The sequence below is a fragment of the Lynx canadensis genome, chromosome D3, assembly GCF_007474595.2.
Source record: "Lynx canadensis isolate LIC74 chromosome D3, mLynCan4.pri.v2, whole genome shotgun sequence".
NCBI classification, from domain to species: domain Eukaryota; kingdom Metazoa; phylum Chordata; class Mammalia; order Carnivora; family Felidae; genus Lynx; species Lynx canadensis.
Window position 1 is genome coordinate 75185251 of NC_044314.2, and position 14233 is coordinate 75199483.

Here is a 14233-nt window from a genome sequence, read left to right on the forward strand (position 1 = left end):
GCTGAACAGGATTTGGTTCTATCTTGGAAGGGAAATTTTTAAACAGCCACATGGGTGCTTGTGGAAGGCCAAACCTGGGTATTTGCACTGTATTTCCTAACATGCCACCAACAGGCTACCAAAGAGCTTTTCCCATATCGCATTTCCCTTTTGGGCTCTGTGGGTCAGCTCTCCCAGAAATAAAACCCAAGCCTGGGTGGCAGTGTGCTGTCTCAGAACTGTTGCTCAGTCCCGTCTTCAGTCTGTCTTTTCTCTGCAGTAGTAGTTTGTAAAACATACTACTCAGCGCAGAAGCCTAACGTTTTTAAGGCTCAGGAAACTAGCCTCATATATCGCATGTTACAATATCAAGAATAAGAATCCTGAATGAAACCGAAGTCTCCATTCTTCCAGTTCCCATCACCTGAGAAGTCAGAATCACCAGTCACGAGTGGAAAGAGGCTTGCTATAAAGAAAGGCGTAAATCTGTTGTGTCTCTGATCCCAGGAGAGGACTGTGGTGTGTCAGTGAGAGGCCCAGGCCCAGGTGCTGGACAGCCGGGTTTGAGCTCAGCTCTCTCTCACCAGTGGTGGGACCTTGGGCAAGTTCTCTCCTTCTCCAGGCCTCAGTTTGCTCATTTGAAAAATGGGTGTGTTAATAATACCAGCCTCATAGGGCCATTGGGAGGAGCACATGAGTCTCCACAAAGTGCTGAGAACAGAGTTGGCACTCCATCGGTGTTCCTGAAGCCTCAGCTCTCAGACTGTCATCTAGGGGACCCCTAGGAGGCCAGGCAGCCTGATGGAAAGCATGAGGACAGGCAGAGCCAATGCGCTTTGTCTTCTTAGAGCTTGTGAAGCGAGCAGAGAGAGTGCCGGCTATGTTCATGGCTGCCTGTTACAAACAGAGTCATGGCAGCTTCATGAGAAAGTAGGTAAGTGTCTGATCCAGTATAAGAGCTGACTCAGTGTTTTCTCTTTACCCAAAGTAAAGCTTTCAATTCCCTAATGGTTGAGATGCATTTGAATAGAAGGAATTTAGAAGTGTCCGTCAGTTTTAACCAACATGTGGGTGTTGAGGTGTAGGCTCTGGCTGTAATTTTTAAAAAAATTTTTTTTAAAAATTAGTTTTCTTTATTTTTGAGAGGCAGAGAGAGAGCATGTGTGGGGGAGGAGCAGAGAGAGAGGGAGACACAGAATCCGAAGCAGGCTCCAGGCTCCCAGCTGTCAGCACAGAGCCCAACACAGGGCTCGAACCCATAAACCGTGAGATCATGACCTGAGCCGAAGTCAGACACTCAACCAATTGAGCCATCCAGGTGCCCCAAGCTCCAGTTGTAATTTTAAGAAATGTTTTCCAGTCCTTTATTTTTAAGTTCTGTGGCCTGTGCATGGGAATCCTTGTTTGTCTTTCAAGAAATTAGGGAGATGAAGCACCTGAAAAACAAATGACCTACTGGAGGAAGTGTGAATATCTTTATAGACTGACTGTTCTGTGGCTTCCCCTAACTAGTCATGTATGTCACCTACGTCCCATGTGTGGAGACTTTTTATCAGAATGAATGAACTTTGGAGAAAGGGTGTGGACCCTGCTTCTTTTGGGGTGACATCCACAGTGGGCTGTCTGTGGCCTCAGCCCCTTCGTGGGGGACATATAAATGGAACCCATTCTAGCCCCCAGGTACTCTCTGTCTCTGCGTTATTTCTGCTGTCTTTGAATAACCTCTTCGATATTCTTGCAGTTATATTCCCTGCTCAGAGAGGATACACGTAGCTGTTACTGAAATGGCAGCATTATTCCCCAAAGTAAGTCACTTCCTACTTGGTTCAGATCCCTTTTTCTTTTCATGTTTATTTATTTTGAAAGAGAGAGAGAGAGTGGGCGAGCAGGGGAGGGACAGAGGGAGAGAGAGAATCCCAGGCAGGCTCTGCACTGCCATTGCAGAGCCCGACGTGGGGCTCAATCTCCTGAACCACGAGATTATGAACTGAACCGAAATCAAGAGCTGGATGCTTAACCGACTGAGCCACCCAGGCACCCCAGTCGGTTCAGACCCTTTTAAATGAACTGAAAGAAATTTTCTCAGGACCTTTTATATTAACCTCTTTGTAGCATACGTTTTAAATATGCAGACATGGGAATAATTTTGTCCTACACGGATCTTGGTTTTAATAAGAATGTGTGAGCACCGTGCTAAAGGCAAAGCACTAATAGGTTAAAATGGTGTCTGGAATATTTCACCCAAGTGGATTAACATTGTCAAAAACCACCTCCGAATAGGATATCCTACTAAATTGACACTGCATGCACTTTGACCTTTGAGTGCAAGCACGTGGGCATCTCGCACGCTGTGGGCCGGGCAGCTTGCCGTGTCCCGTGCGCTGCCTCTGGGGAAGGGCGTGACAGAACCGCCGTTTGCTGTGGAACAGCTTGAGCTGTCTTCACAAGAAGGCTCGTCCCCGCTCTTGGGCGTCCAGCCTGCAGTTCACGGCAGATGACTGTGTTCTTCCATTTAGAAACCCAAGTCTGACACGGTGAGGACTTCCCTGCGCTTGCTGACGTCCAGCGCCTACCGACTTCAGTCAGAGTGCAAGAAGACCCTCCCGGGGGACGCCGGCCCGCCCACGGACATCCAGCTGGTCACACAGCAGGTCATCCAGTGCGCGTACGACATTGCCAAGGCCGCCAAGCAGCTGGTCACCATCACCACCAAAGAGAACAACAACTGAGCAGCTCGGCGCCAGCCCTCCTATTTTCTAGGCTTTTTAAAAGTCCAGTTTCAAATGCAGACGTGGAATTCTGGCAGTTTTTACAGAAACAGACATTCAATGAAAGTTTAAAACTGTTTTTAAGAAACTCAGTATTATTTTTGCATGTTTTCTAACAAAACTTTTGACTATTAATTTAACCCACTTGCCTTATTTTGTGCCTGTCTGCCAGTTTCCTCTCCAGTGTTCTGTTGTGCTGTCTGTGACTGTTGTTGAGTTGATGGTCATAGTCATTCAAAAGCATAGCTTCATTGTTTCAAGTTTGTTAGAACTTTTCCATCCCTTTAAAACTGCCCGTCTAGGGTTAAAACTATAAATGAGATTTTTAGTGAAACATTTTCTGGAGAGAATTGGGTTAAAAAAAAAAAAAAATTCCACCTCATCTGTTCCCTACCAAGCATTGTGCAATAAGCGAGTTTTTCCACCCTAGTGCAGGAATCTTTAAGTTTAGGGTGTTTCCAAACATGGATGTAGAGAAAGGACTTTGCCACTCTCTAAAAGTAGCGTAACAGTCTCACTTGGAAACAATGGACTGCTCCATTTGTTTTACCTGTTCTGTCTTGGTAGACGTTCTTTTATTTGATGTTTCTGTCTTGATCTTCTGTCTCTATTTTGCTATCATCCTGAAGTCTCCGTGGTGCCAGATAAGTACTCGTCCCCCACGTCACGTGTCCTGTGGCCCTGTCCAGGTGGGAGTGCTGCCACATCATCACGCGTGGTTCAGGGCTCTGCCTTCTCACAGGAAACCAGATGTGTCATTCCAGACGTGCGGCAAGGAGGAGCCACGTCCCACAAGCCATAACTTACTCTGTGCCACCCCATTCAGATACCACTGCCATAAACCATGGGAAGAGAAATTACCTGCTCCCTGACGTGGTAACCTATCTCTTCCCCAGAACTCGATTACTCCTTTAACCATGAAAGCTTCGTCACATGGCCTGTTTGGTAAATCTCATCACTTTTAAGGACTTCTCGTAAGGTAAGGTGTCTGCGGTCATCTGAGTTTGTTTCTCCTCCATTGTCTCGCTGGTACTTAAAAATGAGACATCCTCTTTCATGAATTCCTAGCTGACCACCGGCTATCCCAAAGCTACAAAAGCACAGGTTTAAGTTCTGGAACATACTGACGTTGGTTTTTAAGCTACTGAAGAAAAGACCTTTCTTGTTCTGAATGCTAAAGCATGTTCCTGCCCCCGCTTATTGCAGCAGTTGCGTGGGTGTGGCTCAGACCCTGACCTAGACCAGAGGGGCCAGGCAGCATTGATGGAGATGAATGCAGTGAGCCAAGTGTAGAGCAGGGGCGGAGGACAGTCAGGGAGCAACGGTGTACCTGATGGGGACAGCAGCTCCCCGGCCTCACCCAGGCTGCCTTGTGGAAAAGTGGGCCCGAGCTGGCCGGAGCTTTGATTTTTTAAGAGACTCCAAAAACGTGGATATTATTTGTGCCATTCCTCTGTTTGTAAATGTTCGTGACTAAACATTCTCAGAGCACACGTGCGGGGGAACTGTGACCTCCGGGCTGCCAGCTCACAGCCTCTGCCCAGGGGTCCTGTCAGCTGCAGTATGAGGTCGCACCTGGTTTACCTCCGAGCCTTACCTGTAACGTGGCCACCCCTACCCTGTGTTAAGTTGCTTTGAGTCCTCATCTTACCCATGTATTCTGTCCCGTAGTGCTCATACACGTGAAGAAGTCAAAGTAATCACAGTTGCCTAAATACGTGCTAAATAAGCCTGTGTTTTCACAGAACTGTTTGATTCACAAACATCTTTATAGCTTGACCGTATGCTGTCATGAAGGAAGCACCGTGATGGTGTTTGGTTTACTAAGACCCAGCATGTGGATGCTTTTGCCAGATTTTGCTACACTGAGTAGCGCGGGGAAAGGGTCCACATCTCCAAAAGACTCATCCACTTTTCTGCACAATCCTAAGTGCCATGTTCCTGTTGGATGCTGAGGGGATGCCTTCTACCTTAAATTAAGTTCGAGCCCCATCTGATAACCTTTGCTGCATGCTGCACATACTTAGCTGTCCCTTCTCTTTCTTGCACACACCTGCCCTCATGTTGGGCCCATGCAGGGGCCTCGGGGAAGCCCGGTGGCAGTCCTGGGCTGGTGCCTCGGCCTCCCAGGGAGGGCCGGCTTCTAAATAATGAGTTGTCTGCAGTGGGTGCGGTGGCGTCTTCACTGGAACACTCAAGGACTGGTGACGGAGGACTTTGTCTCTGTGCCCCTAGACAAAGTCCAAGAGTGTGGGACCCAGAGAGCATCTCCGATTGTAAGAGCGGCGCAGACGTTTGCTCTGTCAACCCACAGTGCCAACGCCCCGAAGGAAGTTCTAGGTGGAGTGACGTGCATGACAGGGGCTGCCAGCCTCCCTTCGGTGCCCTGAACGCTTCCTCACCTCTTCTGACACCCAGTTCTGTTGTCTGAACGGCTGTTCACCATCTTTTGCACGTGTGTCCCGTAGCCTTGCACTAACGTCTGCGTTCTCTAAGGTCACTCGTCACTCTTAGTTCTCAAATCTTCCTCCCGCCCGAGCCGAGAGGACGGAGGTGCACTTTATGAAACTGGCGCTTGCTGAAGAGGAGACCGCTCCGCCCCGAAGCTCCTTTAGCTGAAGTCCTCCTCTGCCTCAGAACGCAAATAGTTCTTATTTGCCAAAGAACAGGGAATCGGGCCCAAAGATCAAATGCGGCATTTCATAAAATTGGAAGTGTAGACGCGCACCTCGGGAGCTGTTACCCCCTGCCTCCAGGGATTGATGCTGCGGAACCAAGAGTGAGGCTAGCATGTGTCTGTCCACAGCGGCTGTGAGCTCCCCAATCATAGAATGTTCCTTCTTTCCTTGTCCCGGTGAAAGGCACCCTTTTTTTTTTTTTTTTTCACAAAAGAAAATGCTGCATAGGAAAAACAAAATGCCTTTTGTTCAGATGTGTTTTATCCATGTCACTCGTTATTCTGTACTTTTTGTGTTTATTGTACATTCTATTCCTGTAATTATTGTACAACCCTGTAAGCGTTGTAAAATCGTTTTGGAATTTGTGCCTGCTAGTTATGCAATAAACAGGCTCTATAGTGTCTTTGTGGTAATTCTGTTCACGTCAATGAGGTGATGTTTCCAGATACTCTGTCAAAGTTTCAAGAAAGTTCTCCCATAACCTAATCTTTAATGAGACAGTAGTGAATATTTTTCTACCCGGGGGACTCTTGTGAGTTTACAGGAATTACGACCTTTTTCCTCCTTGTGCTTAGCAGGTAGCTTTTTTTTTTTTAATTTTTTTTTTTTTAACGTTTATTTATTTTTGAGACAATGCGAGACACAGAGTGCAAGCAACGGAGGGGCACACAGAGCGAGACACAGAATCTGAAGCGGACTCCAGGCTCTGAGCTGTCAGCCCGGAGCCCAACGCGAGGCTGGAACTCACGAACCGTGAGATCATGACCTGAGCTGAAGTTGGACGCTCAACCGACCGAGCTACTCAGGCGCCCCTTAGCAGGTAGCTTTCTTAAAAGAAATTGTGCATCAGGATTATCTGCTCCATTGATCTTACCATGATGTGTTCACTCCTAAAGTTTAATTTTTCAAATTCAGCAAAAGCCAGCTGGGCACAGTAGCCCTCACCTCCTTTACCAGGTGAAGGAGTTGTGGGGTTATTTCGGTCTCTTAAGGCAGGTTCCCACAGGGACGATGGGATGTACCTGGGTTCAATCAGGGCCACCCTTAGTCCCCAACAGTTGTCCTCTGGGGAGGTGACTCGGGTCTCTTCTCTCAAACAGAAGAAGGGGCGGGGCCTGGCCATCACAGTGCCTTTCCAAGCAACAAGGCTGGGGAAAATGGAGCATTCTCTCTCTGTGAGCCGGTTTGAGGCCCCAGACCCAGCAGCTCACACCCGGGAGGCTCTCACAGGCACCAGCGTCGTGGCCCCCGGGAGGGCTTGCTGGAACACAGCCTCCGACTCGGACCATAGCTGGGGAGTTGGCATTTCTGACAGGTTCCCAGGAGGTGCTGCGCCCGCCGGTCTGGACCCACACTAGAGAAGCACTGCTGTAGACCGTCTACAGCCCCCCACCACACACGTCCTTGCCTTCTGATATTAGACATGTCTTCATAAGAATTCTAATGACCGCTAGCTTGTATCAGCTGTTGGCCCTGCGAGGCGCTGTGCTGGGGTCTTCCTACGTGTTCACACATTTAATCCCCCCGCACTCCATGCAGCAGGAGCTGTTCCATTGTGCAGTGGGGAAGATCACCCCCTGGGGAGTTGAGGCCCCACATTGGGGAGCGTGTGACTTATCCTTAGTCCGGTTGCTCTTCCTCTTAATCGGCCCAGTTGGGTTTTCCTGACCCTGGCCCATTACCGCAGTCTCAGAAAATGTGGAGAAGCCAGGGGGTGGCCCTGTTCCCCCAGGGTCGAGACCGGAGATCAGAGGGGGACCGGTGCGTGACGTGAGATTGTGGACAAGTGGGGCACAGTCGGCTTGTGACCCCTAAGATGGGACCCCTCCAGCGTTTGCCAGATGACCCATGAAGACTGTCCACTGGCTCCCAAGTACTGTGAGCAGCGCTTTCTCACCTGTGCGGCTGCACGGTGGCAGTCTCACCACAGGGACAACTCGGCAACGACCCGACGGTGACCCGCTGCCCAACACACTGGCGCGCAGGAATGTCTGGGAGCCGGGCCCCGTGGCCCACAGACGCCAGGCAGGGGACACTGTGGTCCATGCCTCTGCCAGCCAGCCACCCCACCAAAAGCCAGGGCCACATGAGGTGGGACAGACTCCCTCCTCACTGCTTTTATAGGGGCTCGGTCAGCCCACCACGGAGCAGGTCCCCAGGGGAGGGGCTGCCGGGGACAAGGAGAGGTGTGTGCGAACCTTGCTGCTTCCCTCCTCACTGCCATCTTCGCTCCCACCCAGGCTCTTGCTGCACAGCTTCCCGACTGTACTCCCTTCCCAGGCCCCCAAAACTGCCTCAACACACTGAGAACGTCTGCCCCGTTTCCCCCAAATGCAGCTTCTCTCCTAGGACCCACCTTTCCTCCTCCAAAATCCCTCTTCTCACCCCTTCCAGCACCTTCCCTCCCTAGGGACTCCTCTTCCCCTTCTCTTCCCTCTCAGCACCCCTCCTCTGTTCTTATAGCAGGGATCCGTGTCCTGCCCTCCCCTTGGCCAGCTCTGTACCCATCCCCTTCAGAGCTCCTCCCTGGCCATGGCCTTTCCCCATTGCTCTGTCCCGCAGGCCCTGTCTGGCCCATGGGCCCGGAACACCTTAAGGACAGGGAACTTTTGAAGTCTAACTTGGACCCCCTTCAGACCTCAGATCTAAGATTGGCCTGGGCCTCCCCTTGCACCACACTTGTTATCTGCTTCCCTCTTCCAGCCCTCCCCTTCCCAGGCCCTGACCCTTTCAACACTTCCCCCAACACCTACCCCCTTCCTGCACATGGGGGCTGAGTGAATACTAGCACATACTGTGGGTACCATTTCGTAAAGTAGGAACTGAAACTACCCCCATTTTGCAGATGAGGAAACCGAGGCTCAGACCTCAAAGCCCAGTTGGTGGCGGTGCAGGAAGTTAGAGCATGGGGCCTGTGCTCTTAATTACGGGGCTCTGCTGGTGCAGTGGACCATCTGAGGAAGGCGGCTGGAGGAACAGACAGGTGGCAGAGCCTCTGGAAGCAGAAGAAGGTGAAGACCAGCCTAGACCTTGGCAGAGGTAAGGTGGGAAGGAGGCGTGGAGCAGGCTTGGTGGCCCCCATCTCCAAACATTCCGCTTGCCTGGGAGTGTCAGAACAGAAAGACCGATGCTGGTCTCTGTGTGGTCCTCTGCCCGCCTGGCAGGCCTGGAGGAATGGAGTCTGGGTGGCCGCGTTTGTGTTGAGTCTTTCCATTCCTTACTATTGCCACAAATATTTCCAATCGTTTTGGTCTGCTTCAAATTGAGACACTCGGGAACCGCTGCTCAAGTGAGACTGCTCTGTGAGTGGAGGACATTGCCCATTTCACCAGTTTCAGTGATTGGGGGACCTCACAGATTCCACATGGCATGTTGACTGCCCCAAGTCAGCCCTTCTGGAAGGAGAAGCCCTGTACCTGCTGCTAGAAGCAGGAGGACTCTATTCACAGCGCGGCACAGGGTAGAGGGGTGTCCACCCAGCCCTAGAACAGGGGGACAACTCCCCATTGAGGGTGGAAGCCTGAATCTGACCTGCTTCTTCCAATTAAAACAAGATGAAAATCCTGCCCAGGTCCCACGACAGAGACAAGGGTGATTCCGCCACAGGCAGGTTGTTTCCTAGGGGCAGGGAGGTACCCGCTTGGCAGGAAAACAGGTCCACTTGTCCTTTGTGCATTGTTTCTCTTACCACACACACACATTGCTGTTCTCCACATTTCACAGATGAAGAACTGGGCCCAAAGAGGGGTCACCTGGCCTCTGTGTGGTGGACCGTCAGGACAAGAGCCCAGGCCAGTCAGGGCCATGCTATCTGCTCTTCACCCATACACTTTGCCACCACCCCCATATGAATCTAAATACAGAAATATGTCTGCCACATCCGCATCAAATTATAAAGTGACCACCTAGGAGTCCCCGTGGGCCCCTCCTTCCCCTAGACTTTCGTGCACACTGCTTCCTCATTTTTTGGTTCCATGCCGTGTGTGTGCCCAGCCCTAAGTAAGAGCTTTGTTTCGCCGGTTTTCAATATGTGAATGGAACCCTACGGATGTATTCTCTTCTTTCCCTCAACATTGTGAGTTAACTAGGTCAAAGTGCGTGCCTCTGCTTAGATTTTCCATGCTGTGTAGCATTCGTGGAACGTATACACACGATTTATTTATCTAGTATTTTATTGACAGACATTTGAGTTATTTTTAGTTGTTGGCTCTTAAGAAAATGCTTTGAAAGGTATGTCTTTTGGTACATATAGGACTCTACTTCTCTAGGGGATACATATATGCCTGGGTGTGGAGCCTCCCGGGTCATTGAGAATGTGCATCTCCAAAAGTAATGCTGTTTTTATTCCTTTTCCCAAAGTGTTGTACCAGCAGAATATGAGATTCCCCATTGTTCTGCATCTTCATGAGCAGTGGTATAAAAAGCTTTGCTAATTTTGTCAATCCAGGGGCACACGGCTGGCTCAGTCAGTGGAGTGTGTGACTCTTGATCTCAGTGTTGTAAATTCAAGCCCCACGTTGTGGGTAGAGATTACTAAAAAATAAAATCTTAAAATGTTTTTTATCAATTCAGTGGGTTTGTGGTAGTATCTCCTGGTTTCAATGTGCATTTCTCTGATTATAATATGGTTGTGTGCTTTTCCGTGTTATTTGCCATTTAGATTTCCTCTTTTGTGCAGTGCCGATTTGAGTGTTTACCCATTTTTCCATTAGAGTCTATTTATTGTTTTTATTATTATTATTCATAGGAATTTTCCTTCTCTTTTTAAGTGTATTTACTTATTTTGAGAGAGAGAGAGCAAGCATAGGCAGGGGAGGGGCAGAGAGAGAGAATCCCAAGGAGGTTCCCCCTCTGTCAGCACAGAGCCCAACGTGGGGCTCAATCCCACCACCCTGGAATCATGACCTTGAGCCAAAATCAAGAGTCAGACGCTCAACCAACTGAGCCACGCAGGCACCCCTGCCTTTTTCATTTTTTAAAAAAGTTTCCCCTTATTTCAAAGATTATGTTCTCTGTGTAAAATATAGAAAAGCACCCAAAATGAAAAATAGCCATTATCCCAACTTTTAGAAATACCCACAGTGTTTTGTTCCTTAAAAGGGCCCTTGAATTATGTAAATATTGCCTTTGGGCTTTTTAGTTCTTTTTAAAACTAACCTCTATACCCAACGTGGGGTTTGAACTCATGACCCAAGATCAAGAGTTGCGTGCTCTACTGACTGAGCCAGCTAGGCAACCCACTTTTGGACATTTTAACACAGCATGAACATTTCTGCAGAACTTAAAAAAAAATAATTTAAGCATTCCATTTCATTTTAATGTACCGCATAATAACCAAAACTCAAACAGCCTCCCAGTGTTGGACATCCAGGTTATCAGTGTTTGCTATTGTAACTAATGCTGTGAGGAAAACCTTTGTACCAATCTGATTGTTATGTATATTTCCTGGGCCAGGAGGTAGCATGGCACATACATTCTAGAGAAGAAAGTGAGGTGAAGGAGTGACTTCAGACAGAAGTCAGTGGTAGCCATGAAAGATAGGGGCAGAGGGAGCAAAGTAGATGGAAGCTGCAGGAGGTCAGAGTAACAGGACTCACTGCCCCTAGGCTTATGGCTCCTGCAGCTGGCAGGATGGATGGTGGTGCCATTGACTTATCTGAGAACACTGGAGAAGAGCCAGATGGTTGTTGCTGTTGCTTTACTTAATGATAGGAGTTTAGTAAGAAAGGTCATTTGATAGTCTTGTTGTGCTGAGTTTGAGGCACCTTTGAGATGCATATCAAAGTAGGGATGTAAAAGTGGTGGTGGATATAGAAGTATGGATTAGAGATACAGATCCAGGGAATACTAATGTGGAGATGGCGCTGGAGTCCAGAAGCCTGGCTCATATCACGTAGGAAGGGCCTGTGTGGTGAAGAGAGGGCTGGAACTAAAGGCTGGCACTCCACGGGTTACAACTGGCAAAGGCCAGGGTGATTTTGCGTAAGTGCCCAAAGAACCCCATTTGTATTGTCAACCCAGATGGAGCAACAAATCTGTATGTTAACTACAACAGAATTAGAAAACAGAAAATCAATAGACAAAAATCAACAAAACCAAAAAAATGGTCCCTTAGAAAGATCAATAAAATCAAGAAGCCTCTAGCCAGGCTAAGACAAAAAGAGAGGATACAAATTACTAATATCAGAAATGAAGAGGGGACATCACTACAGTTCCCATGGATATAAAAATCAAAACAATAAAGGACTACTATATCAATTCTATGCCCACAAATTGATAACCCAGATGAAATGGACCAATTCCTTGGAAGACATGATGTCAAAATTCACATTAAGAAGAAACAATCTACACAGGCCTAGCTCTACTTAAGAAATGCAATCAATAATAACCTTCCAAAACATAAAGCACCAGGCTGGCCCAGATGGATTCACTGGTGAGTTCTACCAAACAGTTAAGGAACAAAGTATACCAATTCCCCATAATCTTTTTTAGAAGATAGATGCAGAAAGAATACTTCCCAACCCATTCTGTGAGGCCAGTATTATCCTAATGCCAAACATAGGCAAGGACATTACAAGAGAAGAAAACTACAGATCAGTATCTCATGAACACAGATGCAAAAATCCTCAACAAAATATTAGCAAATCGAATCCAACAGTGCATAAAAAGAATTATATGCCAAACCAAGTGGGATTTGTCCCAGGTGTAAAGGCTGGTTCAACATTCAAAATTCAATTAATGTAATCCATCACATCACTCATCTAAAAAAGAAAAATCACATCATATCAATAGATGCAGAAAAAACATTTGAAAAAATTCAACACCCATTCATAATAAAAACTCTTAGCAAATAGGAATAGAGAGGAACTTTTTAAAAATGTTTTATTTATTTTTGAAAGTATGAGCACGAGAGGGGCAGAGAGAGACACACACGGAATCCATGAAGTAGGCTCCAGGCTCCGAGCTGTCAGCACAGAGCCTGACACGGGGCTTGAACACGTGAACCGCAAGATCATGACCTGAGCCAAAGTCAGATGCTTAACTGACTGAGCCACCTAGGTGCCCCTAGGGGAACTTCTACTTGACAAAAACAAAATAAAACAAAACAAAACAAAACTACAAAAACCTACAGCTAATATCATATCAATGGTAAGAAACTCAAAGCTTTCCCACTAAGGTCAGATACAAGGCAAAGATGTCCCCTCTCATCACTCTTTTTCAACAAAGTACTGGAAATTTTAGCTAATTCAGGAAGAGGAGAAAAGGAAGTAAAAGCTGTAGAGATTGGGAAGGAAGAAATAAAATTGTCTTTGTTCACAGATGACATGATCATCTCTATGTAGAAAATCTGAAAGAACAAAAACACCTCCTGGAACTAATAAGCAATTGTAGCAAGGTACAGGATACAGAGTTAATGTACAAATATGAATTATCTTCCTATACATTAGCAATGAAGAGGTGGAATTTGAAATTTAAAACACAGTACCATTTACATTAGCACCCAAAAATGAAATACTCTAGGTATAAATCCTAAAAAAAATAGTATAAGAGCTAGATGAGGAAAACTACAAAATTCTGATGAATGAAATTTCTGAAAAGAAAGAAATGGAGAAATATTCCATGTCCATGGATAGGAAGGTTAAGATGTCAATTCTTCCCAACTTGATCTAAAGATTCAATGCAGTCCCAGTCAAAATCCCAGCAACTGGAGCACTTGGCTGGTTCAGTCAGTGGAGCGTGCGACCGACTCTTCTTCTCGGGGTTGCAAGTTGGAGTGCCATGTTGGGTACAGAGACTACTTAAAAATAAAAAAAATTCCAGCGAGTTCTTTTGTGGATATTGAACAAATGATTCTAAAGTTGATGTGGAAAGGCAAAAGACCCAACATAATATTGAAGGAGAAGAACAAATGCTACTACCTGACTTCAAGATTTACAATAAAGCAACAGTAATCAAGACAGTGGTATTGATTATAGAAGTTTGTGGTATTGGCGAAAGAATAAACAGATCAATGGAACAGAGTGAGGAGCCCAGAAATACACTGACATAAATACAGTCAACTGATCTTTGACAAAGGAGGAAAGTCCATACAACAGATGGTGTTGGAACAACTGGACACCTACAGGCCAAAAACACATGAATCCAGACACAGACCTTACACCCTTCTCAAGAATTAACCCAGAATATGTGCTGAATGAGCAGAAAGAGTAAAAATACAAAAAATAAGCATTTTATATTAATAGTGGCTTCTGCACCATCTGTTCTAAAGGAACTGAACTGCGCAGAAGATCTGTGAAGAATAACCTAAGAAATCACTAGTTTTACAGGGAGTAGAAAAAGGTGCTTAAAAACAATAAAGCCGATATACATACGTAATCACGGCACAAACTATACATGAGACAAGAGGACTGTGTGGGCTATCCTGGGAGCTCTAAACTTAGAAACAATTATTTTGGCCGAGGTTAGGAATTTTTTTTTTCCTTTAAAGAAACATTTATTTTTTGTTTCTTTCTTTTCAGAGATAGATAGCGGGGGAGGGGCAGAGAGAGAATCCCAAGCAGGCTCCCTGCAGTCAGCCTGGAGCCCAAGCAAGGCAGGGCTGGATCCCACCAACCAAACCATGAAATCATGACATGAACTGAAACCAAGAGTCTGACGCTTAACCAACTGAATTAGGGTAGAGAACCAGCACAACACAGATTTTTAGTGCCGATAAGGAATATTACCAGCAGCCTTCCAAAACAAGATATTCAAAGAAATAAAAAATATTCAGTAAATATTTATGTTCTTATCTCCCATCTGTCCACA

General features: G+C 46.8%; 1 protein-coding gene across 11 annotated transcripts in view; it reads left to right on the forward strand.

The window, feature by feature from the left end:
• The window catches only part of GIT2 (GIT ArfGAP 2), a 52982-nt gene extending 47154 nt beyond the window's left edge, over positions 1–5828 (forward strand). For 10 of the 11 annotated variants that reach the window (XM_030336304.2, XM_030336306.1, XM_030336308.1 and 7 more), the window contains 2 exons: positions 1721–1784; positions 2496–5828. In XM_030336304.2, the coding sequence (XP_030192164.1) occupies positions 1721–1784; positions 2496–2708 (277 nt within the window). In that variant the 3' untranslated portion in view covers positions 2709–5828. The remainder of the gene's footprint in view (positions 1–1720; positions 1785–2495) is intronic. The other variant, XM_030336312.2, reaches the window with a different exon arrangement.
• The last annotated feature ends 8405 nt before the right edge of the window (positions 5829–14233 follow it).